The sequence below is a fragment of the Otolemur garnettii genome, unplaced genomic scaffold (genome assembly GCF_000181295.1).
Source record: "Otolemur garnettii isolate 467f Iridium unplaced genomic scaffold, OtoGar3 scaffold00046, whole genome shotgun sequence".
NCBI lineage: Eukaryota > Metazoa > Chordata > Mammalia > Primates > Galagidae > Otolemur > Otolemur garnettii.
Window position 1 is genome coordinate 822,086 of NW_003852441.1, and position 22,267 is coordinate 844,352.

Consider the following 22,267-nt stretch of genomic DNA (forward strand, 5'->3'; position numbering starts at 1 on the left):
CTGTAGTCCCAGCTACTTGGGAGGTGGAGGCAGGAGACTCGCTTGAGCCCAGGAGTTGGAGGTTGCTGTGAGCTGTGATGCCACAGCACTCTACCCCAGGGTAACAGCTTGAGGCTCTGTCTCAAAAAAAAACAAAAACAAAAACAAAAAAACAGAGCACTGAATACTGATATAACATGTATAAAACTTAAAAACATGCTAAGTGGCTCAGACCCATAGCTCAATGAGTAGGGCGCCGGCCACATACACTGGTGGGCTTGAGCCCAGCCCAGGCCTGCTAAATAACAATGACAAAACCAAAAAATAGCCAGGTGTGCAGGTGCCTGTACTCCCAGCTACTTGGGAGGTTGAGGCAAGAGAATCGCTTAAGCCCAAGAGTTGGAGGTTGCTGTGAGCTGTGATGCCACAGGACTCTTAACCAGGGTGACATAGTGAAACTGTCTTAAAACAAAACAAAAAAAAATGCTAAGTGACATTAGTCAGTCCAAAAAAGACCACATTCTGTTATATATTTCCAAAGTAGAGAAATCTCTAAAGGCAAAAAGAAAAGAAATGGCTGCCTGAGGCTAGAAGAATGGGCAGGGTAAAGGAAGATGCTAGCTAAAACATAAGGATTTCTTTTGGGGCCAGTGAAAATGTTCTAAAATTGTGGTAATGGTTGCATAACTATGAATATGTATACTGAAAACTATACTATATTTACACTTTAAATGAATGAATTGTACAGTAAGTAAATTAAATCTCAATAAAGCTGTTTAAAAATTTCTTCAGACTAAATGTATAAACACTATTTTCAGGCTGGGCGCAGTGGCTCATGCCTGTAATCCTAGCATTCTGGGAGGCCAAAGCAGGTGGACTGTCTGAGCTCTGGAGTTAGAGATCAGCCTGAGCTAGAGCAAGACCCTGCCTCTAAACATAGCTGGGCATTATGGTAGACGCCTGTAATCCCAGCTACTTGGGAGGCCTAGGCAAGAGAATGACTTGAGCTCAGGAGTTGGAGGTTGCTGTGAGCACTATCCCAGCGGGCAACAAAGTGAGACTCTGTCTCAAAAACAAACAAACCAAAAAAATCAAAAAAAGCTATCTCTTTTCAAAACACTTCTTCAAAAGGAAACTTCAGATGATTATTTTCCTTAGTAACAGTCATTGATGAGCAGGATGATATATGCAAATCATTTGAAGAATACACAGCTGAACAGATGTATTAATTGGAGAATACAGTGACAAGTTCACTGACTTTGAGAATCGTAACATTACGCTCAGATTAGCATTTCAGCCTCATCCAGTCGATATCACTAAGACAACTAAAGAACTGGAGATGGAATTGACTGAGGTCTCATAGACTATTTTAAAGTCATTATTTGATGACTTTAAAAGATTCAATTGAAATATGGAAAAATGCAGTAGAATACCCACGACTTCAGCAACACAACCCCAAAATGCTTTCTGGCTTTTCAAACACTTACTGTTGTGAATCTACATTCTGCTACCTAACCCAAATCAAGATGCCTTTAAGGTCACAAATGACTAACACCCACCTAGAGGATCAACTGAAACTGCAGACCTCCATCTGCAACCAAATATTCAAATACTTTCCAAGAAAAGCACACATATCAAAGTTATTAAAAAGGTTTAACTTTAAAATAACCAGTTTTCATTTTTTTAAATTATGTTTTTCTTTTGAGACAGTCTCACACTGTTGCCCACGCTAGAGTGCCATGGCATCAGCCTAGCTCACAACAACCTCAAACTCCTGAGTTCAAACGAACCTCTTGCCTCAGTCTCTCCAGTAGGTGGGACTACAGGCACCTGACACAATGCCTGGCTAATTTTTTTTTCTATTTTTAGTATAGATGAGGTCTCTCTTGCTCAGGCTGGTCTCAATTTCTGAGCTCAAGCAACCCACCTCCTCCGCCTCCCAAAATGTGAGGATTACAGGCATGAGCTACTGTGCTCAGTCCACTTTTTGACATTATTCAGAACATAGTAATTAGATTTTTACAAGATAATGTACATTTTAATGTAAATCTAATTGATGCTTTTTGAATGCGGCCTCATTTGATTACAGCTAAATAAATGCAACCTTGCAACACGAAAAGTTTCCCCACTCCTGCCCTAATCCACTCTTCAGCAGCAAAGAGCCACACCTTCTGCTAGGCCTCATCAGAGTCAGAGTGGAGAAAGAAGGCATGGTGTCAAATTCCATTTAGGAGAGAGGGCTACAGCCACCAGGTGTTTTGGTAGGAGGGAGGGCCACGAAACCCGCAGAGAAGTGCCAGGGATGGAGGACCGAAGGCTGAGTTGTAGGCCCCTTCTGTGCCAGGTCTTGTGCCCAGCACTGGGGACACAGAAAGCAGTCATACAGGCTAGCTTTTGCCCTTCACAAACCTCTCAGACTCTGCTTTGTAACCTTGGCAAAGTCCCGATCCAGAGCCCAAACTTCTCCGTTTGAAAACAAGGATGACACCTGGTTTTCTTATTAGAGAGAAGCGAGTCATATACAGCCTTTGAGAAAAGGTGCACGCGCCAAATATCAATTACTGTCTCCTACTGTGCTGTGTCTCCTAGGGTCGTCCCTGCCCTTGTCTGGGCTTCAGTTTCTCATCTGCAGTAGGACCCACTGGCCTGAATAACCTCATGAGCCTGAAACCTCCCTCAGTCATCCCGCCCTGCACAACCGAAGCCCGAAGCCCACCTTAGCGCGGCTAGCTCGCCGGCCAAAAGCGCACTTGTTCTGGCCTCACCTGTCGGGGGAGCGTAGGCCCGGGTCAGGGCCGGGAGGGTTGGCCCCAGCCCTACCAACGCTGTGGGGCCACCTACGGGCCGGTTCAGGAGCCGGCGTCCTCCTAGGTCCCGCAATTTGAGGCAGCTCCTCCACATCGCGCACGAGAGTCTGAGAAGACGCGTGGCGCGAAATCTAGGAGCCGGAAATCCAGAGCGAAAGGACCTCCAAGCGACTCTCTCGGGCTGTACGGAAACCTTTCACTGTCTCCCCATAACCCTCAGCCTCCCCTGGACGCCGCCATCTTCCTCATGACACCAACAGCGCGCCGTCGCCGCCGCGCGCCTCCTGCGCACCTCTCCAGTCAATCAGCATCACAAACGCACCTCGCCCCGCCCCCTCTCACGCTGTGTGTCCTCCAGAAGACTACAAGTCCCAGAGGGCCTCTCGTGCACCCTGCCACGTGTTTTCTCTGCTCGCCAATGGGCGGAAGCGCCGCGTGAACCTTCTCCCGCCTTCCCGGCTCGCCCGGGCCAATCGGAAGGAGTGGTGTGTGTGTGAGTGTGTGAGTGTGTGAGTGTGAGTCTGTGTGCGAGGGCAAGTGGGGAGGGGGATCCAGCTCAGGACCGGGAGGCCCTGCTCGCAGGTCTTGGGGCCCCGGTGACGGCCGGAGCGCTTGGTCCGCAGGCAGCGGGCAGGTGGTCCCCCCTCCTGCCCCCACCCGGCGCGTGCGCGCCCCAGCCTCTGCCTCCCCGCCACCCTCTCGGCTCCCGCGCGGCGGCGGCGGTTCCTCTCCCCCTTCCTCCAGCCCTGGCTCCGGGGGACCCCGCGATGCCGGTCCGCACCGAGTGTCCCCCACCGGCCGGTGCCTCGGCTGCCTCCGCGGCCTCACTCATCCCGCCACCGCCCATCAACACCCAGCAGCCCGGCGTGGCCACCAGCCTGCTCTACAGCGGCTCCAAGTTCCGCGGCCACCAGAAGAGCAAGGGGAACTCGTACGACGTAGAGGTGGTGCTGCAGGTGAGCGCCGGGCCGGGCCGGGGCCCGAGGGCCTCCTCGCGGCGCTCACGGGCCGTGCCCGCCCTTGGCTCCTCGAGCCCACAGCCGCAGACCAGGCCCTCGCCGCCGGGGCCTCCTGCACCCGGGGCTTCTGAGCCGGGACCTACCCAGCTAGTGTCTCACACTCCGATCCCCAATCCTGACCTGCCCTCTCGGACCCGGAGTCTGTAGTGAACAGCTCCTGGCCGACTCTGAAGGCTTTCCCAGACTTCAAGCCCTTGACCGGCGCGCCTGGGATCCGGAAGCCCCCATGACTGGCTCTCTCCCATGGCCTGGATCCTTCTTCCCCGTGACCTGTTGTCCCTAAATCGGCCCTGCCACCCACCAGTCCTTTTCAGTCCCCGAAGACGTCTCCGTTGGTTTCCGAGACTCGGGACGCTCCCCTTGGCTGGGCCCACGTCATATTCTCCCAGACCTGAGACATGCGCCCTCCTTTTCTTCAGTCCCAGGAATTCTCAGACCCTGGGGTATTCCTCTTGGAGGTTTCCTTCTGAGGATAGTTTGATCAGCTCAGACGTGGGAGCACCCTCCCTCCATTGGTTGAGCCTCCAACCCACAAGTAATTGGTCAGACCCTGGGCCCTTTCAAGAGGAGGCACTCTCTGGGGCTCCTTAAGTCTCTTGGAATCCTGCAGTCTTGGGACCCTCCTCTAGCCACCCACTGCTTCAGTCTCTTGTAGTCTGGGCACCCAGCCTCTCCCTGCTGCCCTCAAACCTAGGCCTACTGTCCCATGCTCCTCACACTCCCCCTGCTCTGTGACCATGTCCAGTCTACTCTCTACCAGACTTGCCACTGCATACCTTCGTCTTGCTTGTTCCTCGTTCCAGGGAACTGCTTTTCCATGTTCTTAACTTTTCTGTACAAGGGCTTGCTCCCAGTCTCTGATACCCACGTGCTGGGAAACCTAACTCACTCAGTTTTATTTCTTGTCCACTCACCTCCCCCCATTTGACCTCGATTTCTGAGTACCTGCTGCCAGTCTCTGATCAGCTTTGGAACTGCAGCTTCCTCTGTCAGCCCTTACCTCACCCCTTCATTCCTGACACTCTACCTAGCCGAAGGAGGTTAGTGGTGGTGAATACTCCTTTTTATGTCCCTTCTCTGTACCTACCCCTGCCTGCCCGAGGACCCACTTTTACCCTCCCTTTGCTCCTTTCCCGTTAGTCTGACACCCCATCTCCTAGGCTGTTCCCCAAAGTCCCCCAAACACCTGTTCCTTAAAAGCCCTTCCAGAAGCTTTGAGACTCTGTATGCTGCCTCACTGCCCCAGTGTGTGAGGGTGGAACATAACATGTCAAGTTTTTAAATATTAAATCTTAGCTTCGCTTCTGAACAAGTCTCCCACCTAAAATACAATACGGGTGCCTTTTCTTTCTGTCAACCGTAGAGCACTCATCACTCTTTTTTTTTTCTTAACCGCTTTATGAGAGTAAGTAGTTTTTGGTTTTGATGAGGAAAACTGCACCTTTATATTGACTGTGTCTTTGGTCTATAAACTTAAATTTCTTTCATGAGCCATGATATTTGTTGTAATTGAAAACTACTGTGGCTGAAATATTTCCATCTGTGTAACTATATATATATATATGCACACACCTAATGTGATTCTCTCTCTCTCTCTCTTTTTTTTCTTTTTAAAATGTAAAAATCTAGTGTGAAGGAATGAATTTGTGCCCATTGTTGAATTTGATGATTTTTGGTGTGATAGCAAACTGGCTGGGCATCTGGGTGTCAAAGGAAAGTCTACTTTGGTCAACACAACTCTTCTCTCCTATCACTCGTGTGTTGTTCCTGAACTCCCATTGGGGTCAGTCTCCTTGTGAACCAGCAGAGCTGGCAATTGAGTTGGGGTGCAGCTGAACCTGGCTGATGCCTGGGAGCCACTGGAGTAGGATGTCTGATGGTAGGGGTGGTCAGGCCGAGGAATGCTGCCCTATGTCTGGATTGATGAGCTGATTGTTCACTAGTCAGTGGCATATAGGTTCCCTGGTCATCTGGTTTTTCAGCCAGGACTAGTTTCTCAGACGCAGCCTTCTCAGAATACTCTTCTGCCTTTCATAACTCAACTTCTTTCCTTCTTTCTTTTTTAAAAAATACCTTTACTTAGATATAATTCATCTATTTAAGGTGTACAGTTCAATAGTTTTCAGCCTATTCACAGAGTTGTGTAACCCACACTACAACATATTTAGAACATGTTTATTAACCCCAAAAGAGAAATCTTGGACCATTAGCCATCACCGCTTCTAGTCCTAGGCGACTGCTGATCTAGTGTTTTGTTTTGTTTTTGATTTGCCTATCCTGGACATTTCATAAAAATGGAATGATATAGCATAATGACCTTAAGGTTCGTCTTATGGTACTATGGATCAGCAGTTCTCTCCTTTTTATCATCGCGTTGTTTTTTGTGACAGTGGTTCATTGTTACAATTGTTCATTGTATGGATATATACAGCATTTTTATTTATCCATTGATTAGTTGACAGACATTTGGGTTGTTTCCACTTTTTGGCTATTAAAAATCCTGTTATGAACATTTATGTACGAGTTTTTATGTGAACAAAAATTTCATTTCTCAGGGGCAGCACCTATTGCTCAGTGGGTAGGGCCATATACCCCATATACCTCCATATACCAAGGGTGGCTGGTTCGAACCTGGCCCTGGCCAAATTGCAACAACAACAACAACAAAATAGCTGGGCGTTGCGGCGGGCACCTGTAGTCCCAGCTACTCGGGAGGCTGAGGCAAGAGAATCACTTAAGCCCAGAAGTTGGAGGTTGCTGTGAGCTGTGACGCCACAACACTCTACTAAGGGCAATAAAGTGAGACTCTGTCTCAAAAAAAAAAATTTTATTTCTCTCCAGTAGATAGATGCCTGGGAGTGAAATTGCTGGGTCATATGATAACTCTATGTTTAACATTTTGACGAGCTGCCAGTGATTTCCAAGGCAGCTACACTGGTTTACATTTCCACCAGTAATGAATGACGGTTCCAATTTCTCCCCATCCTCACCAACACTTGGCTGTTGTTCATCTTTTTGATTGAAGCCATCCTACTGGGTTTGAAGTGGTCTTTCATTGTGGTCTCAATGTGAATTTCCCTAATGACGAATGATGTCGTACATCTTCTCATGTGCTTTTCGGAGCGTTTTCTTTTTTGAAATTTCATTTTAAAGAGTTCTTCTGACCTTTGTGAGGTTCTGACTGGGTCTTTTTCTTTTTCCCTCTCCTACTGTGACTACTCTTTCCTTCTCTGCCATCTAGAAAGCCAATAGTAGAATGAAACCCAAGTCACTGAAAGGAATATTTAAAAGAGCAGCTGTTGAACACAGCTGGGCTGCAAGACCTTCTAGCTGAGCACATGCTCATCTTTCTCATTGAGATCGTGGCCTGCCGTTTGCTTAAAGCTGTATGCGTTGTGGTGTGAATTCACTAACCATCTTAAAGATCAGTTTGGGCAGAATGGGAAAGACACATGGTTGAATGGAGGCCAAGCTGAAATTCTGATTCTTGAGCTTGTGATAATCCATGCAAAATGTTAGCCAATTTATAGTTCGATTTTTAATCATATTAGTAAGTATCCTTGCCAGCTGATACCCTTTTCAGCAGCTGTGAAACCCCAAACTGTGTTGAATTCAGTGAGAATTTTGTGCGTGAAATTTAAAGCTTCAGGTCAGAACTGTGTGTCCTTTAATAAAAATTCTTTGCTGAACCATGTTAGTGTGGATCTTCTGTTTTAGATGATGTCCAATGCCAAGGTCAGCAGATGAGGATATTTAAAATGCTTTGACAGTTTTCCCTTGGAATACCTTTGCCACCAGCACCTTGGCTTGTGAAGGCACCTTGGCTTCATTGAACCTCAGTTGCTTTGGTGCTGACATCATCTGGCTGCCTAAGTTCATTACAGTTTTTAAGGATTGCCTTAGTATTTGATTTATGGTATAATTGGAAGTAGTCTGATAAATTCCACAAAAACCTTTCTAGTTTCTTAAAATGAGACTTAGGTTAACATTAAAAACTCATTGAGTTGCAGTTACCATTGTACTTTGTTTTGCTTTAATTCAGGGATTTATTTTGTGAATACAATTGTCATGAATCTGAAAGTCTGCCTGTTCAGGATAAGTCTGTATATATTTGGGTAAAATGTACTAGTCAGTATGCTTTCAGCTGCATGTAACTGTATTTTGCATTTCAAAGTAGCCTAAAGAGTAAGTTAGCCTATTATTTCACATCATGAGGAGTTTGGCTCCTGGTTGATTAATTTGGGGGCCCCCACTAGCCCAGTTCCTTCCATCTTTTTGTGCTGCCATCCTCAGCACATTGTGGCCTGTTTTTCCTCCTGATCTCTAGATGGTTGTCCTAGGACTGGACACTGATCACAGATTCTACTACCACTAAAGAAAGAAAAACCGGTTTTTCTTCATGTACCTCTTCAAAGCCAGTGATCTCTCCCAGATGCACTAGAAGACTGAGACACACATCTGATTGGCCAGAACTGGATCACTCATTCTTAAAATGATGACTTGCAAGGGGATAAGGGTGTATGTTTGCCTTAGATCATTAGGGTTGACCAGGTCTTATGGAGTAGGATAGGTCCCAGAACAAAATCTGGGTCCTGCCCAGAAAAGGAGAAAATTTGTTGGTAGGTAGGCATCCATCAGTATCTCAGCAACTAGTAATTGGTGGCTACTAAGCCTCAAAATCTACTGGGTCTGTCATTTTTATTTAGGCTCCTGACTCTTTAAGAAATAAAACATCTGTATATGAAATGGGCAGAGCATTCATTCACAGTATAGTCAGATTTTTATTGCATTTTGGTTCATAACTGAAATTAATACCATATAAAAGTCTGTTTATAAGGTGCTGTTTCTGAAAACTCTGTCCATTTCATAAAGAAAAATAATGCAGAATGATGTGTGATATAAAAAATAGGGGAAGGATAGATTTCCTAGACCAATGACTGAGAACATAGAAATAGACTAGAAAGACATTGGAAAGAAAGTCAAACCAGAGTTAGAGACAACTCTGTGTACAGGTAGAGATAAAGACCTCATGCCGAGGAATGCACAAAGTCTGGGGAGACGTGTGTTGAAGACAGTGCAGAAAATGAGATTTGAGCAAGCCCCTTATTCCCAAAAGGCACTTTTGTCTCAAGATACCCACCTGAAGGAAGTTGAGAGGGTACTGGCATCAGTTTGCTTTTGCAAAACAGGCCTGTGCAGGGAGGACTCAGGAAGACCTTAAAGGCTGGATCACATGTAGGCTGCATCAGGTGTGCACTGACCACCTGGTCACTACCTTACCTGGCATGGTATCCCAGGATTTCCAGAGTATTTCCCAGCATGTCTCCTCGTGGGTTCATCCATTTGTAACAAGTTGTATGTCCTTTCTTTCCAGCATGTGGACACAGGGAACTCTTACCTTTGTGGGTACCTGAAGATTAAAGGCCTTACTGAGGTAAGCACGCACTCCCATCCAGCGGAAATGGAGAGTCGGTGACACACTCGGCAGTCTCATGGGGTTAAAGGCAGGCAGTCTCAACTCTGCAAGACCTAATTCAAACTATTTCTAAACATTGTTACTGTTTAGGAAACATAAAGCTGGTAGTTTTGATGTGTCCTATTGGGAAATACACAGATTCACAGATCTTTTAAAGAGGCTGGGTGCAGTGGCGCATGCCTGTAATTCTAGCACCCTAGGAGGCTGAGGCAGGAGGATCCTCAGAAGTTCGGGACCAGCCTGAACAAAGTGAGATCCCATCTCCACTAAAAATAGAAAAATGATCTGGGCATGGTGACAAGCACCTGTAGTCCCAGCAACTTAGGAGGCTGAGGCAGGATCATCACTTGAATTCAGGAGTTTGAGGATGCAGTGAGATAGACTGAGGCCATGACACTCTAGCCCAGGTGACAGAATGAGACTTTGTCTCAAAAACAAAACAAAATATTTATTTATTTATTTATTTGTTTGTTTGTTTAGGGACAGTCTCTGTAGCTCTGGGTAGAGTGTCATGGCATCATTGTAGCTCACAGCAACCTCAGATTCTTTGGGCTCAAGCCATCCTCCTACCTTAACCTCCTGAGTTCTTTAGACTATAGGAGCCTACCACAATACCTGGCTAGTTTTCCTATGTTCAGTAGAGATGGGGGTCTCACTTTTGCTCAGGCTGGTCTTGAACTCCAGATTTCAAGCAATCCAACCTCCTTGGCCTCCCAAAGTGTTAAGATTACAGGTGTGAGCCACTGTACCTGGCCAAAAACCAAATCTTTTTTTTTTTTTTTTTTTTGAGACAGAGTCTCAAGACTGGGTAGAGTGCTGTGGCATCACAGCTCACAATAACCTCAAACTCTTGGACTTACACGATTCTCTTGCCTCAGCCTCCTGAGTAGCTGGGACTACAGGCACCCACCACAATGCCCAGCTATTTTTTGGTTGTAGTTGTCATTGTTATTTGGCAGGCCTGGGCTGGAGTTGAACCCACCAGCTCCAGTGTATGTAGCTGGTGCCTTAGCTGTTGAGCTATAGGCTCTGAGACAAAAAAAAATCTTTTAATGAAAGTTTATGATGCCACCAATACACTATTGATTTTGGTTTTAATCCTTTTTTGGAAAGAAGTATAGTAAGAATATAGCTGCCATCCTCATCATAAGTTTATAGTTTCTAAGATAAGCATCAGTCGTACAAAAACCAAGATTTTAAGTTCTTTCATTGTTCATTGGAACAATGAAAAGTAATCATCCATTTTCCAACAGGAGTACCTTCTGTGTAAAAGCAAAGTGTTTCCTTTCTTTAAACCAACTTACTAAACCTCAGAAGTCCTGGAAATTTAGACAGCAGTAAGGAACATCCTTTTCCATTAGTGAGGGAAAAGGAAGCAGAAAGAGGTGGCCGGCCTGGCTGTGGCCTTTTCTGTGAGTGCCTAGGCTAGACCTGGCCATGGGGCCTTTGGCCTTTTGTTAGCTCTTGTGACCTTGATGACCCAGCAGTATTTGGATGGAGGGCTGTGCTGGACAGAGCAGTGGAAAGGGGCTGGGGCAGCATTCTCACTCTAGCCCTTCCTGCTTCTGTGACCTTTAACTTCTCGTTTCAGTGTCCTCATCTGTAAAATGAGAATTAAAAGTCCCTGCTCCAGAGCAGCACAGTGGTGTGTGTGTGTGTAGTTCTGGCTGTTCAGAAGGCTGAGGCAGGAGGATCACTTGAGCCCAGGAATCTAGGCTGCAGTGGTCTCTGGTTGTGCCTGTAGATAGCCACCATACTCCAGTTTTGGCACCATAGTGGACCTTGCCTCTTTAAAAAAAAATCCCTGCCCTGTTGTCTGTGGACTTGTCCTGCAGGGAGGAAACAGTGTGAGAGGAAGTGGCAGACTCTGTAATCCTGATGTGGGATACTGTTGTGAAATCTTGATAAGCCTCGGTCTCGAGACAATTGTTGCTATCTCCTTGATACTACTTGATTGAGAATTTTCCATGACATTTGTTGTGTAGACAAAAAGTACCTCCTCCACCTCTAGAAATATATCCAATCAAGGAGGAGCAGAGAATGATAGCAAAGTAAAGGATTCTAACCTTTGGGTTGTGGTTGTTTAGCATACTAAAACAATATGCTCTGCTATCAGGCCATCAAATGCATTTGTTAATGGTGTGCAGAGCATAGACTTTGAACTTCATAAGGAAAGCTGCAAAATGTGTAATGTGTTGGAATGTTATCACTGACTCAAAACCAGTCTTTTGGGTAATAGGAAGCTGCACAGGTATGGTCAGTAGCATTAGAAATCTTCAAATAGGCTCGGTGCCTGTAGCTCAGCAGTTAGGTCACCAGCCACATACACCAGGGCTGGCAGGTTCAAACCTGGCCCAGACCTGCCAAACAACAATGACAACTACAACAAAAAAACAGCCTGGTATTGTGGCAGGCACCTATAGTCCCAGCTACTTGGGAGGGAGGCTGAGGCAAGAGAATTGCTTAAGCCCAAGAGTTTGAGGTTGCTATAAGCTGTGATGCCATGGCACTCTACCAAGAGTAACATAGTGAGACTCTGTTGGGGGGTCATGGTCAGATGCTCCTCTAACTCATTCGATGTGTTTGGAAAGGTTGGAAGCTCCAGCCAAGTTTACAGGAGTCATGTTCAGAACTAGACAGGTTACACTAACCAAACTCAGAAGAGAGTGATACATGAGCAAAAGTGCAGTTAAGTTACAGTGAAGTTCTCAGGGACTTACTGGCCAGTTGAGTGTTAAATTCATAGAAGATAGCTTTTCGAGCAAAGTCAGGGCACCCATCATCAGACAGTTTGAGGTGAGCCTAGAATCAGTGAAAGGACTTCTTAGAGAATTTAAATGACTGATGACAGTCACGCCCTCTGTGGGAAGCCTGTGCTTTGCCTGGGGGAGGGCAGGGGAGATGCTAGCTGCACTCTACCTCTTGATTTGGCCCTTTCCTGATATATCTCCTGCTGGTGTGGTTTTTCTTTGGCACTGTAAATTACTTCCTATTGGCTGTAATCAAGTGCTTGAATATCCTGTTCCTACTCTGAGAAGTATTTTCTCTTTTCGGTGACTTCTATACATATTGAATCTTATTTATTAGGTTTTTTTTTTTCTTTTTGCAGTTTTTTTGGTTGGAGCCGGGTTTGAACCCGCCACCTCTGGTATATGGCGCTGGCGCCCTACTCCTTTGAGCCACAGGCACCGCCCCTTATTTATTAGGTGTTTATTTTAGTTAATTGTCAGAGTTTGAAGGTATCCTTTAGCCATACTCGTAATACTGCTTAAGATGTATTTAGAAAGAAGTCAGTGCAGAATCATTTATTAGGAAAACTAGTGATTTAAACCATAAGTGTTGCAGTGTGAGGGGTGGGTTGGTCAGTTGATTGGTTTTTCTAAGGGCAGAGTAATGATAGACTTTTTAATGTTTTAATTTTTTTCTAAATCTTTGCTGTCTGCTTATTAGCACATACACAAAGAGCTAATAAAATTCACAAAATGACTGGTGTAGTGGCTTATGCCTGTAATTCTAGCACTCTAGAAGGCCAAGGTGGGAGAGTCCCTTGAGGTTAGGACTTTGAGACCAGTCTGAGCAAAAGCAAGACCCTGTCTCTACTAAAATAGAAAAATTAGTCAGGTATTATGTCGGGCACCTGTAGTTCCAGCTTCCAGGAGGCTGAGGCAGGAGGATCCCTTGCACTCAGAAGTTTGAGGTTACTGTGAGCGAGGCTGATGCCATGGCACTCTAGCCTGGGTGACAGAGTGAGACTGTCACACACAAAAAAAATTCACAAAGTACTCTAAGCAGCCCATGACAGCTTACTTATGCTTTCAATAGCATGTTTTTGTTTTTGTTTTTGTAGGGACAGAGTCTCACTTTATTGCCCTCAGTAGAGTGCCATGGCATCACACAACTCACAGCAACCTCCAACTTCCGGGCTTAGGTGATTCTCCTCCCTCAGCCTCCCGAGTAGCTGGGACCAGAGGTGCCCACCACAATGCCCGGCCATTTTTTGTTGCAGTTTGGCCAGGGCCAGGTTTGAACCTGCCACCCTCAGTATATGGGGCCGGCACCCCACCCACTGAGCCACAGGCACCGCCCAATAGCATGGTTTTTAATGATTGTGGTTTTATATTGCAAATGTGATTTGGATATATTTTCCTTCAGATAGAAGGAAAAACTAACTTTCCTTAGTTCATATGATGGAATTACTTGAATCTCTGTGTGTCAAAATATTCTCCAAAAAATATCCACATCTGGAAACTTTTTTTTTTTTTTTGAGATAGAGTCTTATTATGTCACCCTCAGTAGAGTGCCATGGTGTCACAGCTCACAGCAACCTCAAACTCTTGGGGCTTAAGTGGTTCTCTTGTCTCAGCCTCCCAAGTAGCTGGAACTACAGGTGCCCACCACAACACCCAGCTATTTTTAGAAATGGTGTCTCACTCTGGCTCAGGCTGGTCTCAAACTCCTGCACTCAGGCAATCCACTTGCCTCAGCCTCCCAGTATACTGGGATTACAGATGTGAGACACCATGCCTGGCCTATCTGGGCAATTTAAATTCAAATTTATTTCCACAGCTTCTTGGTAAATCAACTGGATCTAACTCTGGTTTGGATCGTCAGTTCGCAACATCAAGAGTACTGCAAAGAAGTTAAAGGAAGGTTGGTCCTTTGTAAGAAGGTTAAAACTTGCATTCATCAGCTTGTTTTAATATTTGTACTTTTACCATAGGAGTACCCAACGCTTACAACCTTCTTTGAAGGAGAAATAATCAGCAAAAAACACCCTTTCTTGACTCGAAAGTGGGATGCAGATGAAGACGTTGATCGGAAACACTGGGTAAGTAAATCTCTGAGTTGCTAGGGACCCAGAGAACTGAAGAAGTTCTAGGAGCCAGAGATTTTTCCTTGCTGGGAGTTAAGGGGTTTTGCAGCTAAATGGAAGCCTGTTCTGCACGCAAACCTCGGTTCCATCATCCTTAGGAAGAGAGTTTAAATACTGTCTGACCTGCTTCTTAAGTAGCAAGTGGTTATCTAATGAGAGCAATTCCCTGAGTTCCAGCAAAAACTTTGGACAGAAGACAAGACAAACAGGTGGGAAGGGCAGAGGTGTACATTAAGATTCTTAAAGCTAAACATTGTTCCTTTCTAATCACCTCCACTTGGGGGAAAGCCCTGTGAAACATGGCAGCACTTACCCTGCCTTTAGGGTTGGCGTGAGACAGAGATGCTGTTCTGGAAACCTGTCTTCCCACTGGCTCCCTAGTGACCACAGAACCATACTATTTGTTTTCACCTGGTTCCCGGTAGGCACTACTGTCTTAAATCCACCACTGAAAAATGCAGGCTCCCTTCTTTTACCTGTCAATTGTAGAACATTGTCATTTACCAGTAGTGAGCACTTGATGACAAATTTAGAATTATTGTTCTGGAGTCTTTTTCATTGGTTATCTCACAAGTACTGTGTCTTCAAAAATCTATTTTTCAATCTATCATAATAGACTTTTGGGCTGGGTACTCACACCTATAATCCCAGCACTCTGGGAGGCTAAGGTGGATAGATTGTTTGAGCTCAGTATGAGACCAGAGCAAGCAAGAGTGAGACCCTGTCTCTATTAAAAATAGAAAAATTAGGTGGCATTGTGGGGGCACCTGTAGTTCTAGCTGCTTGAGAGGCTGAGGCAAAAAGATCACTTGAGCCCCAGAGTTTGAGGTTGCTGTGAGCTATAATGACAGCATGGCACTCTAGCCTGGGACAGCAGAGTGAGGCTCCGTCTCAAAAAAGAAAAAGAAAAAGGGCCTTTGGCTTAGTTGCCATATCAGAGTTGAAGTTCTGTTCAATACCGAGGCAGTCCCATGTGTTTGTCCTCTGTAAACTAACCACTGTGTACCCTTGTCTATGCTAACCCCACTAGAGAGTGGGTACTTTGCTTATTAATGTTTTTTACTTTAATTAGTAAAAGAGTATCAAATGTTGAGTTCAGTTAAACTTAATCTTTAGCATTTTTGAAAGCTACATGTTCTGATTGTTAGAGCAAATAAACACTAAAAGGTAGACAGTCATTTGTGTGTCTCTATAATACAAGAGAACGAATAAGATCCAAGTATCCATAAACTCGGGGGAGCCAGGTGGTATGTGATGGTACCTGGTACCAGAAACCAGAGTTGGGGGGTTGCTGGTGTCACCAGCACCCACACCTGCCCCAGGCTGAGCTCTCACTGCATGGCTTGCCTCCTCATGAGATGGCTTTTTCCTCTCCTAGTTGACCTTGTGTAGAAAGTTCTTCCTTGTAGTAAACCACAGCCTGTCTCCCATTCAAACTTTCTTTCTCATTTCAAACTGGTCATGCAAAGGCAAAGTCATTGAGGCCCAGTGACAACTCAGCTTTAGGCTAGGTTGACTGCAAATGAAATACCCAGAAAGCAACTCGTAACTTTCCCATTGACTGCCACTAGAACATTGGAGAATATCTGGGTCTGCATCCTCTGCTAGGATGGATTTGAAGTCTTCTAGGTGAGAGAGGGTCTAATGGCCATTCTTGATGCAGGCACACAAGGTATGGCAGGGCAGGGTGCTATGGCTGCCTTCACATGCCTTACTTTAAAAGTAAAGTCTATGGGAAGATGTGCATGGGTTATATGCGAATACTATGCAATTTTATATCTGAGACTTAAGCATCCACTGATTTTGGTATTCACAGGAGGCCTAGAACTAACTAGAAGGATGATGGTATAACCCATTTCTAATTTCTACTTAACTAGTTGGCCCAAACCCCTATATCGTGTCAGAGGACCAAGTTTCACTAAAACCTTTCTCCTCTGAGGCTAGGCAGGCTATTTTTGTTCTACATGACTTTTTTTGCTACTATAGATTTACTTCAAGATCTCGTTAATTTAGCTCTCCTTTGGATGTGCTAAGGTGTTCTGAGAAAGGGGCTTAAAATTGGGTCCATTCCATTCTTTGGACTTTTTCTTGGGCCATGCCAGGTCCAGTGGTATCTTAGCTGAAGTCCAAGTATCTGCCCCAGAGTTCAGGCCTGCCTTCATGGGGGGTAGCCATAGGGCCCCTACTAGTACTTGGCATTGGCTGCCCTTGTCTAGAGCTGTGCCTCCCACCTGTCATGCACCTGGGTGCAAAAGGGTAGTTCTGGTACCAGCCTTTCCTTCTGATCCATTATCATACTCTCCTTACTGCTTTCAGGGAAAGTTTCTGGCTTTTTATCAATATGCAAAATCGTTTAACTCAGATGACTTTGATTATGAAGAGCTGAAGAACGGGGACTATGTCTTCATGAGATGGAAGGTAAGGCCCCACCCAGGCAGCTATCTGGACTCCAAGTGTGCATGGAGCCTGTGATGGCCTACATGCCCAGTGTACACTGGATCTTAGCCAAAAGGCTGAGAAGCGGTTCCACGTCTGCTCTAACCATGGGCTCCTGTGTCCATTGCTCATCACAGTCGTCTTCATGACAGGGTCTTTCTGTGCTTGTCATGCACCTGGTTAACGGCTGGCAATCCAGGTGGCTTCTCCTTTGCCCTGTTTGGCGTTAGGTAGGTGGATTCAGGCCTAGGTGGTGGTCACCCTATTTGTGTCTTCTCCCTTTCCTTTCTCCCACCCAAGCATCCCATCAGAACCCTATGTTGACTCATTTCAAGTGTTCTTTGTATTCAAGGCAGACCCAGACTTCTTTGAACTTAGTCACCTATCTACCTTGCTCCCACACAGGCTAAAATGCCATCCAGTGGTGGGTACCCCCCACCCCCCGTGTCCTTTCACAGGGCTCAGAACAGTTTCAGCTCCTCTGCTTCCCTCCAGCTCAGGAAATGAGGGACCAGGAATGGAATGTGGGCTTTCTACTCAGCAGTCCTCCCAAGAGCTCCATCTGGCTGACTCAATGGATTGGCTTTTAGCTGAGAAGTCATTTATGTTCCCTGCTTTGATAGCACAATATTTACAACCATGGGATAACAAAATCATGAAGCAAGTTCGTTAAATAACTTTGTGAACATATACCCACCTCCGTCTCCTAGTCCCCAGTCTATAGGAAAGAAAGTTGTTTTATGTTGAAATTATACCAACTTTCATAAAGACTGTTGAGTCGTTTCCAGTTCCTTTACGTTGCTCAGCATTTTGAGGGGCAGGGATCACTACTCTTTGAGTAGACGTTGCCAGATACGGAGTAAGTGGTCAGCCCTGCCCTGGTGAGCTTGCCATCTACTGTGAAGCATGCCAGCTGAACAACCTGTTAAAGGAAGCTTCTTGTTCTAATTTTAAAATTAATGTTGAAAAAAACTTTGAGGCCAGGCATGGTGGCTCACATAGACTATAATGCTAGCACTTTGCGCAGCTGAGGCAAGAAGATGGCTTGAGGCCAAAAGTTTAAGTCCAGCCTGAGCAACATAACAAGGGCCTATCTTTACAAAAAAATTAAAAATTAGCTGGTCATGGTGTTGTGTACTGATAGTCCCAGCTACTTGGGAGGTTAAGGCAGGATGATCGCTTAAGCCCAGGAGTTGTAGTGAACTATGATGACACCAGTGCACTCTAACCTGGGTGACAAAGTGAAATCCTGTTTCAAAAAAAAAGAAAACCAAACCTTCAAAAGTTTTTAAAACTGCAGTTTTAGAGGCTGTATAAGGGAGAGAAGGGTATCTTTAAAAAAGCAATGGAGCTGTTTTATCTCCAAGGAATTTTGTAGGATGGCTCATCTGTAGGCCTCACATGAACCTCCTGGGGCCCTGGGGCTTCTGACCTCATCTCCAGGGGTAGCAGGTGCCAGGATGTGGCCTCTCGTATCTTGGTCTAACAGGCATGGCACATTTGCCTCTCTCCTAAGATGCCTGATCAAGAATAGTACCATTCTGACTACTTGTGACAAGGTATTCAGCCCCTGGAAGGTGTGTCACAGTGGCTACTGGCAACTGATCTGCCCTTTGAGAATGGTCCATGGACCTACAGATGTGACCACTATCCTAGATGTCATCAAGCATCTATGGATGCCTCCTGGAAACTGGAGTATAAACTTACTCTTCCCAGTCATTCTGTCTGTGGTCTTTAGAAGGAAGAGAGGCAGGCAGATGGGTAGGTACACATACTGATTTATTTATTAGAATTTTGGATTATGGTCCCTTCTCTGAGTTGCTGATTCTGTGAGCTCAAGACAGAACTTGCTGCTTTAGTATATAGAATGTGCCAGGAGCACAAGAAGTCAGACTGAGGTCCCAAGGCTCTGTCACCCAGCAAGTCTGGGTTAGACCATGAGATCGTATATTTTTCTGGAGTGGTCCTTAGAACTCTCTGATCTTTAACAGGGAGATTCCAGGGTCTGGTAAGAGAGTACTGTCTATCACTGAATCTTCCTTGTCTGTGTGCAGGAACAGTTCCTGGTTCCAGACCACACAATCAAAGACATCAGCGGTGCTTCCTTTGCTGGGTTCTACTACATCTGCTTTCAGAAGTCAGCAGCCTCCATAGAGGGCTACTACTATCATAGGAGTTCAGAATGGTAAGGGTCCCCAGAGTCAGAGGCCATGCAGAGACTCTCCCCCCCCCAGGCTCTCCCTTGGCCTCAAAAGAAAATCTCCCAGCCTATCTCTGTGTAGATTTTGTGCTTTATTTGGATGTTAAGGACCTACTTAAATTATCTCAGTTGCTGGCTCATCCCTAGCCACAGAGCAAACAAGTTGAAAATGAAGTATTGGGTGAAGGAACTCATTTTTAAATACTCTTAAGCAATATTTTTATCTCAGTCTTAATGGTTTTGTATAATATTTAATCTTCTCAAATTTAATCAATAACTAAAATGTGAGTTGATCCAGTTGTGGACACTGAATTTTGCTGTCATCCTTTTTAATTTTGTGGCCGTGTTCTTAGATGTGAGTCCGAGCACTTGGGTTCTGTCTCATAGCCTTGAGCTGTGAGAGTCGAGTCCTATGTTTCATCTGCAGTGAAGGACAGAGCATTATCTCGGTGCTAACTATTACCACCTTTTGGGGGTACTCGCCTGCTTCCTTGCTGCTTCTAAAGCACCTGCTATTTATGACATGGGCAACCATGATTTCCTCTCTGAAGGTAGAAACACTTTATTTCCTTCCAGATTTTCATACTTTGGTGATTTGTGAGTGATCCTACCCTAGATTGAATCAAATTCCTTGTTCAGTGGCAGCAAAATTGTATCTACAAGTAAACACCATGATTATTAGGCTTTCAGAAGTTGTTCTATTTTCAAATGTGTTTTTAAAACTTCTAATCCTTTTTAAAAATAATAGCTGTATTGAGAAAATATTTGAGTACTCTGCAATTCATTCATTTAATGTGTACCAGTCAGTGGTCTTGACTATGTTAACAGAGTTGTACAACCATCAAGTTTAGAGCATTTTCATCACCACAGAGGAAGTCTTGTACCCCTTAGCTGTCACCACCAATTCCCCATCCCCTTTCAGCCCTGGGCAGCCACCGACATACTTTCTCTGTATACAGATTTGCCTAAATGGAATCCTATGATACATGGCCTTTGCCACTGGCCTTTTTTTTACTTGGCATAGTACTTTAAAGTTTCATCCATGTTATAGCATGTGTCGGAACTTCATTTTTATTGCCCAACAATTTTGTATATCTATACATCCTTTTATTTATCGGGTTATTGTGAATAATGCTGTTGTGAAGATGGGTATATCAGTATCTGAGTTCCTGTTTTCAGTGTCTTTGGGCACACACCTAGGAGTGAAATTGCTGGGTCATGCAGTAATTCTATATTTAACTTTTTGAGGAACCGCCAAAGTACTTTCCACAGCAGCTGTACCATTTTACTTCCCTACCAGCAATATATGAGGATTCTAGTTTCTCCATCTCCTCCCCAACTCTTGTTACCATGTCTTTATAACTCTAGCTTCCCAATGGGTGTGAAGCAGTATCTCATTATAGTTTTTAGTTTTTATTTGTGTATTCTTGCTGGCTAATGCATATTCCTTTCCTGATAATTTTTTGGGTAAGAAACAGACTGTTTTTTCTGTGTTCTTCTTCACTCCTATGTGAAACATGTAGGGAAAGCTAACACCCCAGCTGTTGACTCTAGGTGTGTCTGGCGGGTATCCTGCTAGATGGGGGTTGTCCACCACTGTTTGTTCTTCCTCTGTGGGACTCCTTGGAGCACCTATCAGTGTGGGGAAACAAACACCTCAGGTAGCTCTAATGTTTTCCAAGCTTAATAGTGTTCCCTGGGAAGCAAGAAAAGGAGCTGAATGATGAAATAAGCTTTGAGGCAGCAGTGAAATTATTTTTTCTATGTTATCTTTGGAATTAGAATATGCTCGTGCTGGCTTGGCTCTCATAGCACAGTGGTTGCGGTGCCAACCACATACACCGGAGGTGGCGGGTTTGAACAGCCCAGGCCAGCAAACCAAAAATGACAACTGTAATAAAAGAGGGATAGCCGGGCATTGTGGTGGGTGCCTGTAGTCCCAGCTACTCAGGAGGCTGAGGCAGGAGAATCGCCTAAACCCATGAGTTTGAGGTTGCTGTGAGCTGTGACACCAGGGTACACTACCAAGGGTGACATAATGAGGCTGTCTCAAAAAAAAAAAAAAAAAATAGAATATCTTCGTGCTATCCATTAAGTTCTTAGGATACAACAGCCTAGCATTATATGGGAGAAGAGAGTGGCAGGTGAGGGGGCTGGGGCATGGGTCTGCACCTTCTCCCAGAGCTTACTGGGCTCTTGTTTTTATAAAACAACCATAGTTACTTCATGATCAGAGCAGAATGCCAAAAAACAATTCATCTTATGCATTCAGGAGGATTAACCAAAGGAAAAAAAAAAGGAACTCAGACTATGTTCAATCTGAGAAGTCTAAAATGAATTTGCATTTCAGTCCCAGTGTGGGATTTGCTGGGCGCTCTGGTTTGGGGAGGTTTTCTAGGACCCTTTGCCCAGTGTGCACTAGGTGACTCTCTCCTGTCTGTCTCCCCCATTCAGGTATCAGTCTCTCAATCTAACCCATGTCCCTGAACACAGCGCACCTATCTATGAATTCCGGTGACAGCGGTTCAGAACAGCAACCAAATAAAACTGAACTTGGCAAAAATGAACTTTGCTGAGAAAGTTGTGTACCTGCCAGAACCAGAAGAAGTGTGTTCCTGTTTCTTCACGAGCAGACTTGCTTCAGAAAGCATGAATGTTAACCCCCAGGATCCACGGAGCATGGCTGACCAGCAGGGCAGGGGAAGGGAGTGGTCTCCATTCTTCCTCCCTCTCGGTGGTAGTTTGGTCTTCGTCTGTTTTTAAGCTACCTTACATGCACTTTTCCTTCCTGCACAGCTAACTTCTGCATCACTGAAATTTCCATATTCCTTCCTCCTCCAGCCAAGTAAAAGATCTGTTCCCAGATCACCCTCAGCCTTGGTGCTCAGTGGGCCCCAGGCCTCCCTCCCCCAATTGCTTTGTCTGGTAGCTTAAGAGAGGGCAGAGCCCCACACCTCTGTGCCCCACAGCTCTGTGCAGGGAGCTGGCGAGCCGCAGCAGTATCTGCCGCCAGCGACACAAGAGGCGGAGGCTGAGTGGTCCTTGCTAGGCCACCTCAGTCTTCAGTTATGATGGCTTCACGGGCCAACAGGTGCTGCTGAGCCTGGCACCGTTCACACTCAGTGGCTGTCAGGTTTCCTGGGCCTGCCGTCGGGGTCACTAAATACAAGGCTTCCAGACCCCTGGCAGGAACAGATTTCAGTCCTGCTTACTCAGTACATTTGCTCTAAACTTTTGAACTTGAGGGCAATACTAAACTTAAAAATAAGAGTTTTTTTATTACAAAATTATTTTTATGGTCCCTTTAACGAGGACCCTATGGCAAATGCACAATTATTCAGAATTACATTTTATCGTTTTCACATTGAAAACAGCAAATGTTGACTTAGTAATTTTTATATGTATATGTATATGTATATTTAATCAACCAGCAGTTTTGAAACTAGTCATCCTGGTACAAAAGTTTTGCAGCATTGC

The 22,267-nt window shown here is 45.2% G+C and overlaps 2 protein-coding genes across 2 annotated transcripts in view; one reads left to right on the forward strand and one right to left on the reverse strand.

Annotated features, from left to right (window-relative positions):
• Positions 1-3,061, reverse strand: part of ATPAF2 (ATP synthase mitochondrial F1 complex assembly factor 2) — a 19,288-nt gene extending 16,227 nt beyond the window's left edge. The window contains exon 1 of the mRNA XM_003791040.3: positions 2,745-3,061. Within this exon, the coding sequence (XP_003791088.1) occupies positions 2,745-2,880 (136 nt within the window). The 5' untranslated portion in view covers positions 2,881-3,061. The remainder of the gene's footprint in view (positions 1-2,744) is intronic.
• Positions 3,062-3,269: 208 nt separating this feature from the next.
• GID4 (GID complex subunit 4 homolog) lies at positions 3,270-21,392 on the forward strand. The gene is made up of 6 exons (XM_003791041.3): positions 3,270-3,742; positions 9,180-9,239; positions 14,002-14,109; positions 16,471-16,572; positions 18,645-18,775; positions 21,245-21,392. Exons 1-6 carry the CDS (start codon positions 3,554-3,556, stop codon positions 21,306-21,308), a joined length of 654 nt encoding a protein of 217 aa, XP_003791089.1. The 5' UTR covers positions 3,270-3,553; the 3' UTR covers positions 21,309-21,392.
• The last annotated feature ends 875 nt before the right edge of the window (positions 21,393-22,267 follow it).

Coding starts and splice junctions, on each gene's coding strand:
- GID4 (XM_003791041.3), top strand. CDS start 3,554: ATGCCGGTCCGCACCGAGTGTCCCCCACCGGCCGGTGCCTCGGCTGCC. Junction 9,240..14,001: donor AGATTAAAGGCCTTACTGAG/GTAAGCACGCAC, acceptor CTTTTACCATAG/GAGTACCCAACGCTTACAAC. Junction 18,776..21,244: donor TATCATAGGAGTTCAGAATG/GTAAGGGTCCCC, acceptor TCCCCCATTCAG/GTATCAGTCTCTCAATCTAA.